Source organism: Gymnoscopelus microlampas (assembly GCF_963454915.1).
Source record: "Gymnoscopelus microlampas genome assembly, chromosome: 3".
In the NCBI taxonomy this organism is placed as follows: domain Eukaryota; kingdom Metazoa; phylum Chordata; class Actinopteri; order Myctophiformes; family Myctophidae; genus Gymnoscopelus; species Gymnoscopelus microlampas.
Window position 1 is genome coordinate 42,450,476 of NC_139940.1, and position 22,711 is coordinate 42,473,186.

A 22,711-nucleotide genomic window follows, 5' to 3' on the forward strand; every position below is an offset into this window, starting at 1 on the left:
TATAGAGTCAACGTGGTTAAATTGATTGTGATGCTTTATTTAACCCATTTCACAGGGACCCCCAGGAACCCCCTCAAGGACCTCTGGTGGTCCCCAGACCACACTTTGAGAACCACTGATCTAGACCTAGCCTTAGCTCTAAACATGAACCCCAATGTCATCATGCAACTGTGCCAGATCTTCGATGGCAACACGGTATAATGTGTACGTATGAATTCGCTATTATGAAAACTAGGCCTTTTCTTTGGCCTAGTCTTAGACAATTGGATCCAGTGTCTGAATAAAATAAGTCTTCCGGTAATTTCCTGACCTGCCACAGATTGAATCTCCTAACAACCCAATAGCCATAGAACATTAACACCATCCACATGTCTAACAAGCCAAGCGACGGGCATTTTTCTGGTTAGTGTCTTGCAGTTGCAGCCGCAACTTTGACAAAGCAAACACATTGTGCATCGTCTCCATTCATATAGCCTCCATCGCACATGTCAATATCGCATGCCGCTGTAAATTGCAGTGCTCTGTTGCCATTATGCCCTTTTTTATCACGCCCCAAAATCATAAACGCACACTTTTCATGTGTAAAAGACCCCGCTTGTATCATGTGTTGTTGATACGGTACACTGCTGCCCACAGAGCTGTGTTGAAATATCAAGCTGTGCTCTAGTGCGGCATGTCAATGCCGATTGGTCAGATAAGGCAGACAGAAACACCAATGAATGGCTGTTCAACCGCTCTAAATGGATGTCGAGAGATAAACGCTTCCGCCGTTTTCAGAGTAAAGTCGTCCTTATGGGTCAATACTGGATGCAGGCCGAGAAAGAAAGAAAGAAAGAAAGAAAGAAAGAAACTATGTAACAGTTTGCTTATGTTGATGTATGGTTGTATTTGATACTGGTGAAGATGATCAAATAAACTAAACTAAACTGAAAGAAAGAAAGAGATAGACTACACTTCTCATTTTCAGCTTTCGTCCGACCGAGGAAACTTTTTCAAATCAGACCTCTGAAGAGTGACATTTTGACATTCTCATCTTCCATGCTACAGTCCTCCCCCTGAAGTCACGCTGCCACCACAATTTAAAGAAGCGACTCTTCGACCTGGCTCTTTGGGGACTTTCAGTCTCCACACACTTTCTACCTGTCACACACCACCCATCTCTCTCTCTCTCGATTCCAAAATATGAAAAAGGCCGTCTCCCCTATCAGGCCCCCAGTTTGAATCTGGTCAAATCGTTCCTGGACCTGGCATTGAACATTATTTCAAGGATTCTCCAGCCACCTGTCCTATTCCCTCCTCTTTTTTCCATTTTTAATTCTGCCCCGGAGTGGGGATTATGCGAAGCAAGGCATGCGTGTCAAAGGGAAATTTAGTGGGTAAAGACAGCCAAGATTGGCGGGATGAATTAAACAGATAACGGGAGGAGACGTAGTGGGGGAACCATGTAGAGCAAAACGCCTCACCGATGTTGGTCATTTCAGAGGTTTTCCCCCCCCCCGCTCTCTCTCTCTCTCTCTCTCTCCCCGCAGGAGCGAGGAGGCAATATCTAAATTAATAAAGTGATGAAATGAGTTTGTGCCATGGACTTTCTGCTGTTTGACTTTCCCATCTGGATTAGTGCAGGCTGAATGGACGCTCTGTTACTTTTGTTACAACTGCGCAATTCACTGTCGGAATTTGGCCCCGCAGTGATAAGGCCCCCACCCTCCCCTCCCCTCCCCCTCATTACCATCTCATTCAATATGCAGGGACTCTGTTACCTGAGAGCCCGCTCACAGACAAAACACCAACTATTACATGAGCTTCTGCCAACTATTACTACGTGCAGAGAACATTTAAACATGGACCCTTAACGCCAGGCTCTACTGTACTATTACTCACACAGAGCACTTAGAAAATGACTATTGCGCTGGCTTCCACCGACTATTACAAGAGAAAGGGAATATTTACGTTCTCTGTTGCATGATTAGGTAGTTTCAACTGTTGTGCCCACACAGAGAAAGTGACAATTTGAGCCTCTGTTGGAAGAGAATAATCCCCAGCGAGTCAAATCACTACAGCGTAATATTAACCGAAGAGAAGAGCCTCTACCACCTATTACAAGAATGAAGCATTGAGCATGGAGCTAAATGTTACATGGACTATCACACAGTGGTTCTCAAACATTTTCATGCCAGGGACCCCCACATTGATATGCATTTGGCCCGCGGATTCCCATCTGAAAAGATTTTGTGCCAGAGACCCCCATAACTTTTACTTGTAAATTGTGATATTACTACATTTACTCAAGTAAAAGTGTGCTTCTTCGTCTTCCACCACTGGCTATCTGATAACCGAAATTGAACAAAGAAACAAGCTTCGAGAAATATACAGTGATTTTATTAACAACATGGACCCTAGCATCCTTAATCTGTGGTGTAGAGGGAAAAAAGGAGGCGTCACGGTCCGCTCCTCGGGCCGTGGACTTTGACTTTATTATTTAGAGCTTGAATGCCCTTATAGGGTCGTGGACACTTTAGGCCGGTTAGGCCTAAAGTGCATACTGCATGTTCTGTATTCTGCATATGGTATGTTCTGTTTTGTGCTTGTTCTATTTGCATATTAGATTTGTTCTTACTCTGTTGCCTTTTGCCATGATGATGTCTACTCTTATTTTGTAGTATTGTTTCCTCTCTGCCTTGTTATCGCTTCCTGTCTTGTCTCACCAGTTTGTACTAGTTATCTTCTCCACCTGTGTCCTGTTGTGCCCCAGCCAATCCCTGTGCTGATTTGTCTTGTGTTCACCTGTATCCAGTTAACCCTGTGTCTATATATATTCCCCTTTTTGTTCAGTTCCTTGTCAGGTCGTCGTGTGATGTTAGTGCTGTACTTAGGCTGAAAACCGTCTGTATATTCTGTTCCTGTTTTGTCTACCTCATTATATGAGTTGCTTTAGTTTGGTTAATAAACCTTGAAACCTTTGAACATTGATCCTTGCTTTGGTCGTACTGCTTTTGGGTCCTTCGAAGTGATTCCTGACAGGAGGGGGCCAAGTGTTGATCCCTGGGGGACCCTGGTCAATGAAATACTGTATATAGGGTTTAAGTGGTTAAATTACTAATAATCATTAGGTAACATAACTAATTTGAAAATAGGGTTCTGTCTTCAATGTACAGTAAGACTTCATATAAGACATGTATCGAACATGACTACATTTGTTCTTATATTTCTATTTGCCTACCGGTTTATTCCCATTTTGGAAGTCATCAGAAGTAAACGTCTACCCATTTTGGATCCTGAGCAATTACATTAACACTGTTATAAAGTCCTGTACTGTATATAATTCATAAAAAGTTGATCGAAACACCATCAAACATGACAACAGGAAATAATAGCCAGTCATCCTATAGAAAAAGCAATAGGTCCTTTATTTGTAATAGCAGATCTGTCTACTACGGTGACCAGACGTCCAAGTTTGGTCAGGATTGTGGTGCTGTTTTCTTTTCTTTTTTTGTTTTCATTTGCCGATTACTGGTGTCAATTCATTACCCTGTGACTGAAAACAAATGAATGAAACTGTTTGATTTAAGTGTTTTTATTTAAACTGTCCCAGTTTTTTTGTTCAAGCTGTTTTGTTTAAGCTGATTGTTATTTAGTTCATACATATTATACACAGGCCAGGTTTTTCTGAGATCATGAGTTCTTGGACTGAGGTGTTCTGATGTGTGTGTGAAGATGATATGACGATGGCGAGCTAACCCACCTAAGAGTGATTTCAAGCATTTGCTCCTCTGACTTGACTTTGACACTTAGACTGAACATTGACTGCATTTCCTGGGCTTGAGGATTGGGGAGTGAAGTGTTAAAGACCACCTGGTTGCTTTATTGAAAGAGAAGAATTTGGATTGTGTTGAATGGATTGAACTGTTTTCTTTACTTTTGCCTATGCTTTTCAATACAAAGATACACAACTTTTAACTACAATACATGTCTATTTTTAAAGATATTTTCTGGGGGTGACACGCCGTCGGGATCGAACCCGCCACACGCTGTCAGGCTGCACTGGAGCCTAAGTGCTAGCGGTCCGGGCCACAAGTCTCTTGAGTGTACTTTAAAGTGTTGAGACCAGTGCAACTTTCCTCCATTTTACACCCATCTTCTGATTACAGTAACAAGTCCAGTGTTAGCAATATATACTCACTTATATTCAGTAGGCATATGCTACATTCATCATGTTCTGTTCTGTTGAAAGGTGCAGTCACTAAGTCCCCCATCCTGATGAAAACACCAGGTGAAAAGATACAATGAAAATGCCACAGATATTGTCAAAAGTAGTGGAAATAGCAGAAGGGGGTCCCGGTTTGGATTTTTTTCAAAACCCAAGGTCTGTCCGACTCTGTGGCATTCAAGCTACAACGTTCTGAGGACACTCTAAATAGAATAAAGCAGAACTGCTTCAAAACAAGACTTGACGCAAGTGAAGAATTAACATCCTCCCTACCCTGACATCAATCAGTAAATAATCATGAATCGATTCCCAAGCTACACCAGTTAAAGCTCCCTGTCTGGGTTTATAATAATGCACTTGCTGCTTTAGATTGACTAGATCAGGGGTTCCCAAACCTTTCCACACTATTGTGAAATGTCATGAATAAATAAAATATCTAAAATTTTGATACAACACCATGCAACGCATTGTGAACTTGTAGCTAATTTATCTATTTTTGAATAAAACTAATTAAAGCTTTTGACAATAATGACACGCCCAAAATAGCAATGCCAGGTTGAAAGTGGTATTAAATTGGCATAACATCGTATTTATTTTCTTCTCCTTTCCAATTGTCCCTCGTTAGCGACCCCCCCGGGGGCTGTGTGGGGCCCATTGTGGCCTAGATGCTACTGTACTGTGTAGGTACTTTGCTTACTTGTTGTTCCCAGTTAGTTTGTGCCGTGTCCTTGTTCTCTTGTCACTTCCAATCCCTTGACCCACTGCCCTGCTGTTGTCTGACAAATGATGCAAGCACCTCCTCCGACCTTGCAACTCGCAGGTCGCTCTGGGTAGGAGCGCATGCTCCATGCCTAAATCAGCAGTTCTCAACCTTTTCAGGATCAGGCCCTATACTTGAAAATCTCGAAAGTTTTCACGGCCTACTCAAACCTTTTTGTGCCAAGGACCCCCAAATTGATATATATTTGGCCGTGGACCCCCATCTGAAAATGTTTTGTGCCAGGGACCCCCAGAAGAGAAGATTCATGTTAAAATGTTCAAATCAAAATTTCCCAAACATTTTCGAGATTTTCCCCCAAAAAATCAGATTTACAAGCTCGCAGCGCGGCACAAAGTGACACGCTGTGAGCTTGTATATCTGCTATTTTTGAGAACTACTGTTCTAAATCCTAAGAATTTTTCAAGCTATATACTGTAGCTAACATCTAAAATGACACAGATGCTTTCCCGGTTTTAATGGGTTAACACTGGCAGCCGAGTGGGCCGTGTGCAATTTCAGAGCATGTTTAGTGGTGGTATACTTTAAGTTCCAATTCACTGGTATCATAATTAAAAAAAAAACTATAAAAAAAAAAATATATACCATGTAATTATTATTTTACATTAATTATTTTATATTGTTATATTAAATTGTAGTGTTTTGCCAATTATTTGGCGGCCCGCTTGCATTATCCTCATGGCACACAGGTTGAGAACCGCTGGCCTCAATTGTAATTGCAAGATCCACATTTTGAAACCTCAGTTAAACTGTCTGATACACAGTTTGGCCACATGGTGGCATTGTTGCTCCAGTCAGCACGGACCAATATCCAGGTTGAATCCTGCATCCCCTCAGCCTTCTGAATTCCTCAATTTCATCAATACTATAGATTACCATGGGGTACACACACAGGGGCCGAGGCAGCCCTGCTTCATTAGCAGAGTGCAACAGCAATAGTTACGCTTACAGTGGTGCTAATTACAATTAATTGGCATTCGTGACTCCGCCGGGGAATCTGTGGAGAGCTCTCCAGCTGAGTCAGGGGAGGAGAGAGGCTGATGGAGGAAGTGGAGACACAGGAGCCATTAAGGAGCCACGGTCTGAGCTGTATTATGATGATGAACTGCACGCCACTTTGGAGTGGTATAGGAGTGGATTGTGGTGGAGTGGTCCTACTCTAAGTATACACAGGAAACGTACAAAATAAACTCAGATAAACACCATTAAACAGGTGGAAATGGGTCCAACAGACTACCAAAGTGAGACACATTTAGGTACTACCAATCATTTTGCACTGGATACTTTGCCATAGAGGGAAGCAAAGGAAATGGGATGGTATTGAGGATGTAGTTTAGGAACAGCTTAACCACATGAACCCTGGCGTCCATATCCTACATTAAAATTGTCTTGCGGGCATCACAAACGTAACGTCCAGATTTGATTGGGCAAATATGGTCACAAACGTAATTTGATTGGATGGTAAGCCTCACAAGCCAGCTGTTACAAACGTAACTTCCGGATTTGATTGGCCAATCGTTGCGTGACCTAGTGCTCTGATCAGTGCTACTCGATTTTCAGGCTACAAAATGTGAAGGCAGAGTAGAGGTCAGCACTCACAAGGTCACAAGGCGTCCTGTTGTAACACATTGTGAGTTTGTAGATCTGCTGTTTACAGTGAAGAGATTTGGTGTACACTACAGGATGAAAGGAGAGCGGACTAAGCATAGAGCCCTGGGGTACTCCGTTCAACTAATTATATAGGGTTTGGGCCAGCTTTTGACAAGACATTTTACAAACAAAAACGACAAAAAACAAAGACGGCCTATGCAATGCCTGCAGATAAATTATGGTTTTGTCTCTATGAAACCTTCATACAGCCCATTTCATTTTCAGGCCTCGTTCGTGCCTATCAGAAATATCAACACAATGCAGCTTTACCAGACTGTAACAGCCTGTGATGCTGCAACACATTTTCACCTGGAAGATAGGCTCCCCTTATCTCTATTTACTATGCTCCATGGTAACTCTGTTACTTCCTTTCCCTGCAATTCCTCCTTCCTTAGCCCGGTGATTGTTGTCACTCTGGGCCCCAGGGGTGGCTGGGGTGAGGGGGTTAGAGCAGGGTTCAGCTCCCGGGTGAGGGTGGGTGGTGGGCTCAGAAGTGAGAATGTACCGTATAGCCGGATTTATGCTTAGTTGCGCGCGGGTGTTGTGCACTGAATATCGCCGATCTACAAGCTTACAGTTATGAGCTTGTGGATTGACTATGTTTGGTGCGTGACACAAGGACGCAACTAAGCATACACTCCAGGTCCATATACACACTGGGAGCGTTTACTTCATGAGATTAATTCACGTTCATTTAACCCATTAAGACCGGGAACGCATCTGTGTCATTTTAAGATTTCTTTGGCTATTAAAAAATAGCAGATATAGAAGCTCATAGCGTGGCACCGAGTGCCGCGCAATGAGCTTGTAGATCTGCTATTTTTGAAAAATCGTGAAAGTTTGTGCAAATCTTTGAATATATATATTTTTAAAGCCAACATTTGTAACTCAAATCTTTTGTTCTGGGGGTCCCTGGAACAAAATATTTTAATATGGGGGTCGGCGGTCAAATACATATCAAGTTTTTCAGAAACCTGTTAGGACTTAGAGGACATTTGTGGATGCGTTCCCGGATTGAACGGGTTAAACTGCTGTTTGTGTCATACAATTTACAATGTAGGCATTTAGCAGACGCTCTTATCCAGAGCGACGTGCAATAAGCAAGGTAATCATGAAAACATTCGCACAGAATGTGAACATAACGAGGCGATAAAGACAGGTAATTATTTCTTTTAAACGAGGTTGATTTCTCACCACCAATAAAATCATCCACCTGTATGAACGAGGCATCACCGATAATATTCGCCGACGCATTTTCACATCGTTTATTCGTCACGCTCGCTTGTGTGTAAGGACCTTCAGGCTTATGTGTCATCACTGGCTGCTGCTTTAACTCCAACTATACCTCTGCATGCTGTTGTTGAGGCTACTGAGTGTTAGCTGCGAGTTCTCAAACTTTTTAATTTCAAGGAAATGTAAAACATTTAAAAAAAAAATTATGTGAGGCTAACCTAGGACAAGGGCTTTCAAACATCTCCATGTCACAGACCCGCAAATTGATTCTGTCAGGGACCTTCTCAACGTATATCAGGGACCCTGATGTGAGACGGTTTTGTTTGGTTTACATTAAATAAAATGTGTTATAATTAAATGAATGTCATAATTGTCCATGAGAAATAGAAACTGAAACATATTGTTAGAATATTCTCATCCTCATTTGGACGGCAACCTCTTAAAACGGCGCTTCTCAAAACGCGGCCCATCCTTCATTGTCATAGCAACTACCAATAAAGATATAATTATTCTCCTTTCAATGAGGACACATCATTTGTAACTAACCACAAGACTGAGGGCGATCGTGCATATTATGTTTATAGTGGTGGGAATGAGATTTTAAAAAACGCAGTCATGGCCAGAGATTTAAAAAAAACGCAGTCATGGCCAAAGGTTAAGGTAAAATGAGTCATGCACACAGGACACGGGAGGAAGCACGAGAGGTAAACAACAAGCCAGTATGCCTTCTTTGCCAGAGAACAATGGCAGTTCCGAATGGGCAAATGTTCAACAACAGCATATGATGTCCTTTCACAGTTTATCCCAGAAAAACATTTCTAAACATTTATTTGTTGTATTCTAAACAAGCCTTGGATTTCTTTTTATTTGTTTGTTCCAGGAGAAGGAATGTGATGCAATGACCTAATTTCAAGTATACTTTATTTGAGTATATTTACCATTCTGTGATTTATCATGAAGACAGGCTACTCATTTTGTAACTTCATTTAAATTCCATGACTTCCATGATCTTTTTATCCAACGAGGTTTGGCCTGATGGATCAAAATGTTTTCTGTGTTTTTCCTTAATTTTACACTAGTCATGTAGTCCGTTACCAAAACATTGTAATCTGTTCAAAAAAGGACAACGTTTTTAGGCTTAGGCCCTTCGACACAGCTGTATTTTGCTGTGTGTCCTCTGAGCAATGTTGAGTAGCCCTGCCCTAAAATCTCCTCCAAGGACCTCTAGGGTCCCCAGACCTGGCTTTGAAAACCACTGACCTTAGATGAACCGTCAGTTTTACCGTGTGAGTTTTCAGAGTTGGATGTTTATTTTGATCCGAGTTGAGATGCCCTATCTGAACTCCCATGGATGTTAGCCGAACTTATACTTAGTTGCACGTGGGTGTCGCGTACCGAAAATAGCAGATCTACAAGCTCACAACGCATCGCACCTATTTTTGCTGCACGACAGCCACGGACACCTACACCTCAATGAATCAAACACTGACTCCCTTTCTGTGTTAAAAGGTACCATTCCATTCACAACAGGTTTCCTGTTATGTCCGTAAATCTATCTAGCTAACAAAGTGCGGTGCAGACGGATTGGAGCGTCCTGCCTTTGTCTTGCATCAAAGCCCAGCGCTGCTTATAAATCAAACCAAATGAGTGGCATAGCAGCACTTTGGAGGCCTGAGTGGGTCGTCAGTCAAAGTGACATTCATACGCTGTCTGTCATACTGAGCAGGCTCCAGGTTAGAGGAGGACAGTCACCGCTGTGTGTGTGTGTGTGTGTGTGTGTGTGTGTGTGTGTGTGTGTGTGTGTGTGTGTGTGTGTGTGTGTGTGTGTGTGTGTGTGTGTGTGTGTGTGTGTGTGTGTGTGTGTCTATTTTTGAGGTTCAAATGTCCCCACAAGTATAGTAGAATTTGAGAAATAGACATTGTGAGGACCATTTTCCTAGAGAAATGGTTGTTTTAGGGTAAAAAAATAATAATAATAATTTATAATTAGGCTTAAAATAGGTCAGGGTTAGGAATCGAGGTATTTAAGTTTAGGGGTCGGGGCTGGAGTTATGCCTGATTTGTATACTTAGTTGAACGCCGGCTGAAAATAGCAGATCTACAAGCTCAAAGCGCCTCACGCTGCAACTTGTAGATCGGCTATATTCAGCTTCAGGGTTAGGCCCAAAACATTTAAAATTCCATTCATAAAATCACTGTCCTAGAATGCTGATGTCCTCATAAGTACAGTAATACAAACGTGTGTGTGTGTGCGTGCGTGCGTGCGTGCGTGCGTGCGTGCGTGCGTGCGTGCGTGCGTGCGTGCGTGCGTGCGTGCGTGCGTGTGCCGGTTTCCATGAACAGTTGTGTTTATGTGTTGTGTGCAGCTTGGCGGGCATCTTAATGACAAGGGAGATGATGAATGTTGCCAGGAAGCATCCTCTTCATTTTGGACTCAATAACTCAATCAGACGTCCATCCAGCGCGGCCCGCGGCCACAGCTGTTAGGAGCCATGCAGATTGACGGTCACCTGGACCACTCCTCAGCTGACACACACTCATGCGTTGTTGACATGAGCCCCTACACCCTCAAATCCTGTGTTCATTTAAAAGGTACTCTACGGGATTTATTTAGGTTTTTGTTTTTGTTAAAATAAGTGTTAAATTGATCTATGTTCCGAATCATTACTTTAGAGTGTTTGTTCAGTAACAGGGGTTATCCCCCCGTCTCCAGCTCTTTAGCAAACAGAAAAGGCATTTTCAGGTGGGGATGCCAATTTAGTCTTATCAGAAGAGAGAAATCATAAAGGATACACGATAAACAAGAGAAAAAAAGAAAAGAAAAGAAAAAGCAGACCAAATTGGAACTGGAAATTGAAGCTGATAAATTCTCAATTTTTTTTTTAAGTTTTTGAAGATTTTCGCATATATAATAAAATGCCTAAAATAGGGATCAATTATTAATCGATCATTTTAAATTATCGATACGTTTTTATGATAGATTAAATTGATTAGTTCGGTGTTGCACCCCTACAGCTAATAGCATAAAGCTAATTGGCTGTAAAAAAACAAAAGAGAGAGAGAGAGTGAGTCTAGAAACACCCCATTGTGAGAGGAGAGTTGTTTTCAAGTGGAGACATTCTGGGGGGAAGACGCTGGTTGAAACTTCATCGACCTCCACAGATTCATCCAATGAAAAGGAAGAATAATGGCTGCTTCTCGTCATGAATGTAATTTGGCCAGAAAGACCAGATGGGCGCCCGCTAACCCCCGATGCTACCGTGACAACATGCTGCTTTATGCCTTCTTCATACTGCGTCGTAGGGCAGTGTATCAATCAGGCTTTACTTTTCATCAGGTGGAATTATCTATGACATTTGCCAGGTGCACCGGGAAGGAAATGTCTTCAGAAGAAAATCCCCCACAATAGGCAAGTTGCATAATCCAAGTACACGCATACACAAATACACACACACACAGACACACACACACACACACACACACACACACACACACACACACACACACACACACACACACACACACACACATATATACAAACACCCAGCCTTTCAAGTGTTATAATGCATGTGAAAGAAAGAAAAAGAGATACTGTACGTACACAGCGGATAGATAAAGAGAGAGAGAGCGAGAGAGAGAGAGAGAGTTAGAGAGTATTATTCCCTGGAGATGGTGGTGATTCATTTTGTAGGATATAACAGAACTAATTTTGGGAGTGAGCCACCCTTAATGAGAAGGGCTTTGATGTGTAAATCCTCCGGTCCCAGTGCAAAGCTGATACGGTCTCCACCACAAACCTCCTCAGGTGAAGCCCCTGCTCCCCATTGGAGGATTTATCTTGTGTACCAAATAACGCACAGTAAAGTACTCGGTGTTAATTCAACTCAACAAGCACAAAAAAGCTTATCCAAATGGAACCCATAAGGGTCTACGCTTGAAATTAACACTGAGGAGTTTACTGTGCGTTTAAGACCGGAGAACAAAACTAAACCCATATCTGTAGACTGACAGAAATGCACACCTACACTAGAGTGCACATATTTTCAAAAACCCAAACCAGGACCCTTAACGTGTCACAAGTTCAAGCTTGTGATGCGCTGTGAGCTTGTAGATCTGCTATTTTTGCTATGTTGACTATTTCTTTGACATGTTTTTGTATTTAGATGTTTATGTTTACCTGGAGTTTTCATCAGGACAGGACAATTATTTTAAGCACGCACACTGTGACTGCGCCTTTCAACAGAACATAACTATCCATGTAACCCCCCCATACCAGTGGGGTGTTACCGTAGTGTTACCGTATCATTTTAATTGTGGCGAAAACCTGTACTAATTTGGAAGTGAATGTTGAAAACTGGGACATAATTTACTGAAGTGTTTCCAATGTTCAGTACTTTTACTTCTAATCCACTACATCTCAGAGGCAAATATTGTACTTTTACTCCACTACAATTATTTGAAAACTTTAGTTACTAGTTACTTTGTAGATGGGTTAGTGAACATTATAAAACACTAGACCATACCCGGTCGACGCATCCGTGGGGGGATATGCGCACATGATCTGGCAACCCGGGAGGCGACATTGTTTGACACATAAACGCTAATAAGAAGCTGAGATTTGATGAAATTGAAAAACGGGCTTCACAGTTGCGTTCAGATGGTAATGGTCAATGGCTGTGTGCAAAATCAGAGCAATTGGTCCAGCCAGTGAGGAGAACCGGCTGGTGACACCACTACAGAGGGACACCACTACAGACGGACGGACAGAGGTTACTAGAATTATAGTAGGATACATTAACCACTTCAGCCCTATTTTATACATAGGCTATTTGAAAATAGCAGATCTACAAGCTCACAACGCGTCGCATCGTGACGCGTTGTGAGCTTGTAGATCGGCTATTTTCAAATATTTTTTTACTTTTACTTTTCATACTTTAAGTATATTTTGATGCCAATACTTTTGTACTTTTACTCAAGTCAATTTTTTAATTCCGGACTTTTACTTGTAACAGAGTACTTCTACATTGCAGTATTGATACTTTTAACATTTGAGTACTTTTCCCACAACTGATTATATGAAGGTTTTTCCAAAGACAAATGAAATGGAAATTGAATGCAAAGGCAACTGGAGAAAGCGCACTTCCTGTGTGAGGCGATGCAATGGTGCAGGGTAAGAGATGAGCGCCATATCACTTCTCCAGTTCTATCTTCATACATCACACTCCATTTACTATCACTGCTCCCTTTGCTATAGAAACCAATAATAAAAAAAAAATCTTTGCAGAGTAAATGTAAGCCCTTGGCTCATTTCATTTCTCCATTGCTTCACCACAGAGTAATTGGATTGTGGGTGCACTGTCATGTACGCAGGGAAATGAATGCCTATTAATCAGGGGATAATTGGACACACATCCCTGATAAATGGTACTGCTCCACTTTGACTCACGTACAAATTAGGCCATTTTCAAAGAATCCATTTCTTATCTGGCTAAACTCATTGAGTTATATAACCGGTGAGCCAGTGTTGTTGGGACAGAACTTTGGAAACATGGTGTCAAATGACCAAAGAGATTTGATTTACCAAAGTTATTTATCCATTTAGTTTTGAGTGAAGGAATAGTCCGTAGACTCAAACATTACAGCAACTCCATTTGAACAGCATGCTAGTCTCAACTGCAGTGTTATACAGTTTAATGTAAGGGTGCAACAGTTAATCAAAATAATCAAGTATAAAAATCGATAATTGATTTTAATAAAATGTTATTGATAGACATTTTGCTAAAAAATATTACAGGTGATCGCTATTTTTGTGTGTCGCTGTAATATGACAAAGTAAAAAATGGGCTTGAGTGGTTAATCAGCTTTATAAAAAATATATTGCAATTTTTTTATGTCAATTCATTGAAAATAGTTTAGAAATATTTTAAATGTGCTTCTCGATTATGCGACTAATCAAAAAGTAATCGATAGAAAAATCACTAGGAAAATAACCAATAGCTGCATCCCTAGCTTTATGAATATGCTATGCTGTTACTGCCACCTTGTGTAAAGAATGGGCGATATTGACAGCTTAGCATAACTGACAGCCCTGCAGCAAAAAATGCTTGCTCAGTCTTCTTTGCCATCATTAATAATCACCCTTCCTTCCAATATGACAACGGACGGACAATGAGCTACTGTATGTGACGTTTCAATGGCTATAGCTTGACATGAATCATGCCTGTAAAATTAACCCATTAAGACCTGAACCCATCTGTGTCACTCATCATTTGAGCTAAAAAAACACTATTTTACACTTTGGCTATTCAAAAATAGCAGATATAGAAGCTCATAGCGCGGCACCGAGTGCCGCTATGAGCTTCTATTCTAATGATCTGCTATTTTTGAAAAATCGAGAAAATGTGTGCAAATTAATATATTTATATTCTTTTAAAGCGAACATTTTTCAACTCAAATCTTTGCTTCTGGGGGGTCCCTGGAACAACATATTTTGAGATGGGGGTCCGCGGCCAAATACATTTCATTTTGGGGGTCCTTGACATGAAAAGGTTTGAGCACCACTGATATAGAAACATACGTTTTTTTCAGAATACTGTTGGGATTTAGAAGACATTTTGTAGAAATCGGCTTCAGGTCTTAATGGGTTAAAACACTGTTATTACACTTCCCGCTCTCCCCCCCACAGCCCCACCGTGTCACCATCACCGACATATCGCAGTTCTCCCCTCATCAGTTTCACGCTGAAAAGAGAATGTGATCAACTAATGAGTTTCTTTGGCCTCCGATTAATCATGTTAATGCGCCCCGCCCCAGCAAAGATAATCAACTAAAAGGACTCTTTTACCATGAAGGCGATGATGAGGAGGGAGTCTGGAGCTTGAATGATACAATAGACTGGGTCTCCCTAGCTCCTCATCTTTCCTTCCGTCTCTTCAACCTAATCCTCTTTTTTCTTTCCTTCCTCTCCTCCGTGCCTCTTACTATTCTCTGCTCTCTCTTGCGCCGCCCTTCACCCCAGACTCTTTATCCTCTCCCTCAATTCGTTCCATGTTCTTCCACTCTACCTTCATGTCACTCACTCCATCCCTCTGCACAGCGTTGCCAGATTCTGTGAGAGAAACAAGCAACCAGGTCTAGGAAAACCAGCCCAAAAGAAGCGACGATGGGCCACATCAGCTATTTGAAAAGAGCAGATCTACAAGCTCACAGCTTGTAGATCGGCTATATCGGCTTCAAATAAGATTTTGCGAGGAAATTATAATAAGCAGATCTGCCTCTGCATCTCTATCCTGTCTTTTTATAGCCCCTGTTTCCTCCATGATTCAGATGTCTATCTCTTCCTTGCTTGCTTCTTTCCTTCCTTCCTTCCTGTCCCCTTCCCTCTCTACCCACTCTCTCATCTGTCCATTCCCATTTCCCGGTAAGGAAGGTGCACATTGCACTCACCAGTACTCCTTCCACTGGTCCTCCTCAAAGATGTCCTCTGGGATGGGATCTATCAGGACCAGGTCTGACACATGCCTGAGGACAGAGGAAGAACAACAGACACACACACACTCATAAATATAGAGACACAGATGAAGTAGGACTCATTGACTGTTACCCTTGTCCACATTACCCCTCCCGGGACGGGGCGGGGGGGGGGGGGGCGTAATGAGTATGAGATGGATGGCACCATCCCATTTGTCTGTCTGTATATCTGTCTGTCCGTGTGTCCCCCCCCCAGAGATGGATGACCACACACCACATCCAGGGGCAATATTTTCATTCTGCAGGTGTCATCCACTCACCACCACTTAATTTACTACTTTAATGTCCGTGACATCGCGGCTGATTAAACTGTAAATCTTTCAACCCAGGAGCTGGCTACTGGTCATGTTAATCACTACGTTGTCTCTGATCTTGGGCGCTGCTCGGATGATGATGGCGAGGGAGCTACAATATTTATGTCCTGTGTGCCTGTATTGGAGATGAGTCCCAGGAAACTGAGGAATTAGCATTGGTACTGCACATACAGTAGATAGATACTGGATTATTAGTGTGGGTTGCAAAGATTCCTCAGTTCATCCAGAGACATAATGTTCCACTGAATTTAGCAGATATACAAGCTCATAGCGTGGCACCGAGTGCCACGATATGAGCTTGTAGATCTGCTATTTTTGAAAAGTCCTGAGAATGTGTGCAAATCTTTGAATATATATTTTTTTAAAGCGAACATTTGTAACTCAAATCTTTGCTTCTGGGACGGGGGTCCGCGACCAAATACATTTGGTCCCCATTTTGGGGGTCCTTGACATGAAAAAGTTTGAGCACCACTGATATAGAAACATAGGTTTTTCAGAATACTGTTGGGATTTAGGAGACATGTAGAATCGGCTTCAGGTCTTGATGGGTTAAGATCACATTACTAACGGGGTCAATTACAATAAATGACATCAGCTTGTTGGGTGAGAACACCTGAAACCTGCACACAACTTTGTATTCATACATGGGCTCCAGTGTGTACGAGACTCACACGTCATGGATGTGGCTGTAGAACCTGCCGTTGAGCGTGCCAAGTTCTGAGCCCACCAGGATGAAGGGGGTCGCTATGCCAGCAGCCTGGATGAGTCGGTGGAGATCATCCACCATCCTGCAAACACAACAATACTCATTAATCCCAGGAAAGAACCAGGGCACGCCGCAAACTGTGCCAGGGAGTTTATTTACCGAGCAAGGTGAGCTCTAGCACAGCATAAAAAATGAACCTGAAAAGCAGGCCATCATTATTCTCATCATTCTCTTTAATAAGTTCATTACAAGGGCCCACGAGAGCCTCATTACAGGGAAACAAAAAAATGACGTAAGAGAAAAACAGAGAAGGGAATACACTCCCCAAAGTGTCAATACAGATGACTAACAGGTGTATGTATGAAAGTGAAGGTCAACGGCATGCTTTAATTTAGGTATTTAATCTCTTTCTGGACACAGCAGCTCAGTTACAGGTATGCCAAGATAAATAGCACTGCTGAAATCCAAAACAGAGGACAAAAGTGTAGCTGCCGGTGTCTTTGCCTTAAACAACTCTGAAGGAAAAACAAACACTGCCAAAACGCTCATATCGTCTCAAGAAACATCATCATGGCATGAAATACGGCAGCTCCTCCCTGACAGCCATCTGTTGTTTTGGGGTTTCTGTCTCTAATATATCAAACCTGGAGCATCGCGCCGTAATGAAGAGGTTTCATAGCACTTGCAGTGGAAAGAAGAAAGGTAGTCATCAAACCCACAGCTTGCTGAGATATTGAATTCTTGGGGGAAAATTGATTGGTTGCGTCAAAAAAACAGGCCGCCGCCTGCTGCCTGGGCCCCGTGCCAAGGTAAACTAGACTGCTGACCATCCGGCGAACCACGCCCGCTCATCCTTCAGACAGATTTAATGCTCAACAAACGCATTACCGTGTCAACGACAGGAAGATTAGGGCTGAGTCCCAAGGCAGTGCAGGACAGGGGGTATAGGAAAGGGGCTGTGCTGTGGGCACGCAGAGCTGCATAATGCAGAGCAGTGGACGGCTGGACGCATTACTGTAATAGTCTTGTTACTCTGCTACTCTGCTTGCTTGGGCGATCGGTGAGGGCGGCCCCCAAACGGAAATTAGTCTAGGGTAAACACTGATTTAAGGAAGGGGCCGTGTCGCGTTTATAGTTCATGTTGGGAAGGATTGCCATTTGACATGCCCTCATGGCAGTTGTCCCATTTCTCTGTTAATGCACCGCCTTACATTTCTTCCATACCGTCTACAGTGATGATCTACAGTTGAATGCATAATTCAAAGCAGCGAAATCATGTTCTGCAGTGAAATTATGCTCGATGAGAACAAGTTTACACTCGTAGGCAGAGGTCTACGTCGTACAAACTCGGTAAATCCTCGATGTGTGCAAGCATAAACGTTTTGAAAACTGTAGACTGTATGTGTAAGGGAATGTTTGCACTATACAGTGCGATGACTTTAGAGGACGTGGTTTTTGCTGCATGTCTGGAGTAATATTACTATTATTTTTAGCTTTTAGAAACTGAGGTTACCATTAACTTGTTGTTTTGTAATAAGCTTCTACGAAGTTTTGCTGGCAAACTCTTTAGATATTGTGTGGACAAAGAAACCGTTTCTGTGTTTCAACTGGCATGAGGGTAAGTAGTATTGACAGAATTTTATTTTTGGGGGTGAACTATTCCTTTAACCACTTGAACCCCAGTGTCCATGTTCTGGGGAAGAAATTTGCCAAAAATAGCAGATCTGCAAGCTCACAATGCGTCACGTTGCAACGCATTGTGAGCTTGCGGGTCTGCTATTTTTGTCAACGAGATTTGGTGTAGAAGGGAAAAAGTGGTAAAATTACAGTTGTAACTCAAGTCCAGTTGTCTAAGACTACAGGGGTTTAAGTGGAGGCATGCACTGTATAAGACTACAGGGGTTTAAGTGGAGGCGTGCACTGTATAAGACTACAGGGGTTTAAGTGGAGGCGTGCACTGTACAAGACGACATTCTGAAAGATGTAAGTGTGCAAAAATATGGTCAACTACAATAGAGCACTCACCGTCCAGTTGTTGACATCCCCCAAACCTTCTCAGTTCCTGTGGTCTCATTCTGCATCATCCGCTTGCTGAACCCCAGCCCCATTCTGTCATAGGTACACACCTGTGAACAATGTGACAAATTATGGAGAGGCCAAAAACTAGTTTCACCCCGTTTTTAAATAACTTCATCCCCGATAGTACATGAGATATATATATGACAGGCTTTCAATTCTTGCGAACATCCACTGAAGAAGATAGCTAAGTCATCCTCTGGAGTACCACTTCAACTGGCAACCTCTTTTTTCAAGAGACAGGAGCAGGAGTGGACATGTCTCTGTGAGTTTATTTTGTTGTTGATGTTGTTATTCAGACATACTGTAGCTAGACATGGCTAGTTTATTCCATAATAATAAGCCAGTGACCTCATTTGGGTCACAGCTGAGGGCTGTCAGGCTGTCAGACACAGCTTTCTGAAAGGCTGATTCCTCATTGAAAAGAGGTATAAGAGGACACGGCTACATCGCTACCTACAGCACATGCACTGACCCTACATGCCCCAAAAAAAACAGTAATGTCATTGGTTATTTACAGACCAGTGTGTGATTCCACAGAAAATTCATTAAATTGCATATCATTGTTGCTGTCGGATGGAAACCATGCATCTCCATATTTACATATTTTATGTTTTGTTTGTAAATGAATGCCCTACTTCATCATACTACAGTGTCACACAAAAGTAACAAATATAGCCAATCTACAAGCTCAAACCGAGTGTGTAGATTCTGCTATGTATAGTTTTAGGTTTGTCTGTGGGTTTTATACGTATTTAACCAATGAAAAGTTTGTGATTAAATAATACCTATATTGGATCCATTTGAACACACTCAACACAGGTTCTTTTTTTCCCCCATTTGCTGAAAGCAACAGTTTTGGATCATACTAGATTTCCACCCGATAGCGACGATATGCAACAGATACAATCTGTCTCAGCTATCAGTACATCATGTGGATGTAATACTATACTTAATCTATATTAGATTCAGATGCTTATTCAAAACATAGAAACTTAGCCATTCCCCACCTTTGTCAGTGAGGCCATGCTCTCTTGGACATGAAACCAGATGTCTGTTGACATCCCAGTCGGGGCGTCCAGTATGACTACAGAAAAACAGACTTTAGGTTAGGCTGAGCCTAGATGTGACAATACATTATGTACAGCTAAATAAAAAGAATTTGCAAGAAACAACACAGAACAGAAGTAAGAGGGCTCAGATCGTATTAACCCTTTAAGACCGGGAACACATCTGTCTCATTTTAGATTTATTTGGCTATTTTTGAAAAAAATAGTACCAATTTGTGCAAATCTTTTGTAACTCAAATCTTTGCTTCTGGGGGTCCCTGGAACAAAATATTTCACAAATGTTCGCTATAAAAAATATATATTCAAAGATCTTTTCAAAAATAGCAGATCTACAAGCTCAGAGCTTGTATATCTGCCATTTTTGAATAGCCAAAGAAATCTAAAAATGACACACTGATGCGTTCCCGGTCTTAATGGGTTAAGTCAATTAAGCTGTTTATCAGTGATGGTCCTTATTGATACATTTATAGAATGCCTTTCTTACCAACTGGTTTTCCTCGTCCTTTACACAGTAGGTGCATCCTTTGACCTAAACCAACATCAACAACCAGGCCATCTGTTTCGGAGAAAGATCAAATAGAAGAGACTAGGGTTCACAAAAAAAAATCTATATTTAGTATCAAATAAAATACAATAAAATCAATTTACCCACTGTTGTAGGCTGGCTGACACTGCACATACGTTACAGTATCAGTTGCATATCCACGGTCGATACATATTTCCATAATATAGATGTATGTCCATCCCACACTTAATTCTAAATAGATTTCTATCATTCAAATTCTCTCTAATCTGCTAAGGCTGATTGAAATTCCTTAAGTTCATTTTATTAATCAGCCAATCAAAGGTTACGAGTTACGACTTAAAATGTAAGCGTCTAAGCCTACTGTACGTGACGCTTAGAATAAAACAACAGCCTAGTATTTCATCAGGGTGTAAAACTTGGCTTGCATGTGTTTTGAGACAGCATCGCTGTCCAAGGTGCTGACGGGCATCGAGGTTTTTGTTTTCTTTCCGCCGTGGGTGGCGGGTTGCTTGCACTCTGCACACCGCACCCCCAAGTCAAAACATCTTCCCGCAGCTATGGATGCAAGCAAACTTCCTACAACTCAACTGCGGTAAGTCTGGAGCAAAACTTGCTCGACTCCCGACCCAAACTGTCACACACTGCAGCAAGAAACACTCATTGATGTCTTCATCCAGGCTTGATTACTGCAACAGCCTCCTTTATATGTCACCATCACCAAATTCCAGAATAAACTAACAGAATGTACTGTCTGCTGCCCGCCTACTCACCACTGCAGTACCCACCCCCCAGAGACCACATCAAAGCAGCCCACACCCTCTCTTCTTTTAAAACTGCCCTCAAAACTCACCTCTTCAAACTTGCCTTCCCCAGCTAATCCCATTTTCCTTTGTTTACCGTTCTATTTTCAACTGTTTTTAGTCTTGTTTAGAGACTCTATGTCCTGTAAGTTTTATTGTTTTTTATCATCATCATCCTCACAATAATAATAATAATAGCTGAGATTTATATAGCGCTTTTCAAAGTACCCTAGGTCGCTTTACATAAAGAAAAGGAAGGAACCAACTTTATTAAGTTCATCATCATCCTCCTCCATCCATCCATCCATCCATCCATCCATCCATCCATCAAATTGGCATATCTGCAGCAGTCACAAAACCTCATAAATTGTTGCTTGTGTGTGTGTGCACGTGCGTGCGTTATTGGAAGACGATTACCTTTAGGCATCAACACTTGTCCTTCTCTCTGCAGTGATGCATAGTTGAGAAACGGGGGGACAATGATGATGAACAGCAAACATTTTCCAACGTTCATGAGCACGGACCCGTAGCTGAGTCTGCTTTGGACTTCAGGTTGAACCGGTGGTTGAACCGGTGGTTGAACGGGCTGTTCTTGAGCTGCATCCTTAAAGTGCAAAGAAGAGAACAAGCAACTTTAGCCCATTAAAACAGGGAAAGCATCTGTGTGTCGTTTTAGATTTTAGCGTTGGCTATTCAAAAATAGCAGATATACAAGCTCACAGCAGCTTGTAGATCTGCTATTTTTTGAAGAATCTTGAAATCTTTTGCAAATGTTTGAATATAATGTTTTTAAGTGAACATTTTTAACTCAAATCTTTGCTTCTGGGGGTCCCTGGAACAAAATATTTTGAGATGGGGGGTCTGCGGCCAAATACATATCATTTTAGGGGGTCCTTGACATGAAAACATTTTGAGCATCACTGATATAGCGACATACGTTTTTCAGAAAACTGTTGGGATTTAGAATACGTTTTTAGAATCGGCCTCAGGTCTAAATGGGTTAATCACCACTCAACTCACAAGCCACAGGTGTAGTGGGTTGATGTCTTTATCACACAGTAATACCCAGTGGACCATAACAAAGAACATTTACTTGAGTTACTGACTATAGTTAAGAATTTTTTTGGGGTATCTGTATAGATTTTTTTCCTTTTACTTATAACTCTCACCCCATCGCAATGTGATGAGATTGTAGATCTGCTATTTTCACTATTATTTAGTAGTTGGGTATTTGACCAGGAGTATTGATTTATTGATTGATTGATTGATTGATTGATTGAATACTTTATTAGTCAGAAATGTAAACAGCACGACTCGAGGTACAGTCAGACATTTAGGCAATTTTTTGTATTTTGACTCCAGAACTATGGGGTTGAGTGCTTCTTTGTCCACCACCATTGGTAATAACTGTATTATAAGTAATAACAATTTATTATTTATTGATCGGCAATAGGATCAATGAATTAAGCACCACAGAACAGATGTGACTGTAATGATGACATGAATGAGGGGTGCTCCTTCCATGTCGGAAAGGAGAAATGCACCCCATGAATGAACTGTCACATGCTGCCTAGCCTAGGAGAGGCATCATTCAGCAGGCAGCAGTACTGTAGCTGCTGCTGCTGCTAGCTGGCTACTGCTATGCACACACACTGTATGAGCTTTGAGACTAGACATAAAGCAAGTTATTATCCATCGTCACATACCTTTCTATCTGCCCTGACATTCTCTTCGCTCGATTCCTGACCTTCGGTCCTTCTACGCATTTTCAATTATATCAGAGTTGACATTTAATCTAGAAGTCTGTCTATTCTTTGAAAA

General features: G+C 41.8%; 1 protein-coding gene across 1 annotated transcript in view; it reads right to left on the reverse strand.

Annotated features, from left to right (window-relative positions):
• LOC311040719 (uncharacterized protein) overlaps nucleotides 1-22,711 on the reverse strand; it is a 34,460-nt gene that overhangs the window by 11,725 nt on the left and 24 nt on the right. The window contains exons 1-7 of the mRNA XM_084051067.1: nucleotides 22,597-22,711; nucleotides 21,308-21,494; nucleotides 20,049-20,120; nucleotides 19,505-19,581; nucleotides 18,444-18,544; nucleotides 16,384-16,500; nucleotides 15,315-15,389 (exon numbers count right to left, since the gene is read on the reverse strand). The exon at nucleotides 22,597-22,711 is cut by the window's right edge and continues 24 nt beyond it. Of these exons, the coding sequence (XP_083907193.1) occupies nucleotides 15,315-15,389; nucleotides 16,384-16,500; nucleotides 18,444-18,544; nucleotides 19,505-19,581; nucleotides 20,049-20,120; nucleotides 21,308-21,494; nucleotides 22,597-22,656 (689 nt within the window). The 5' untranslated portion in view covers nucleotides 22,657-22,711. The remainder of the gene's footprint in view (nucleotides 1-15,314; nucleotides 15,390-16,383; nucleotides 16,501-18,443; nucleotides 18,545-19,504; nucleotides 19,582-20,048; nucleotides 20,121-21,307; nucleotides 21,495-22,596) is intronic.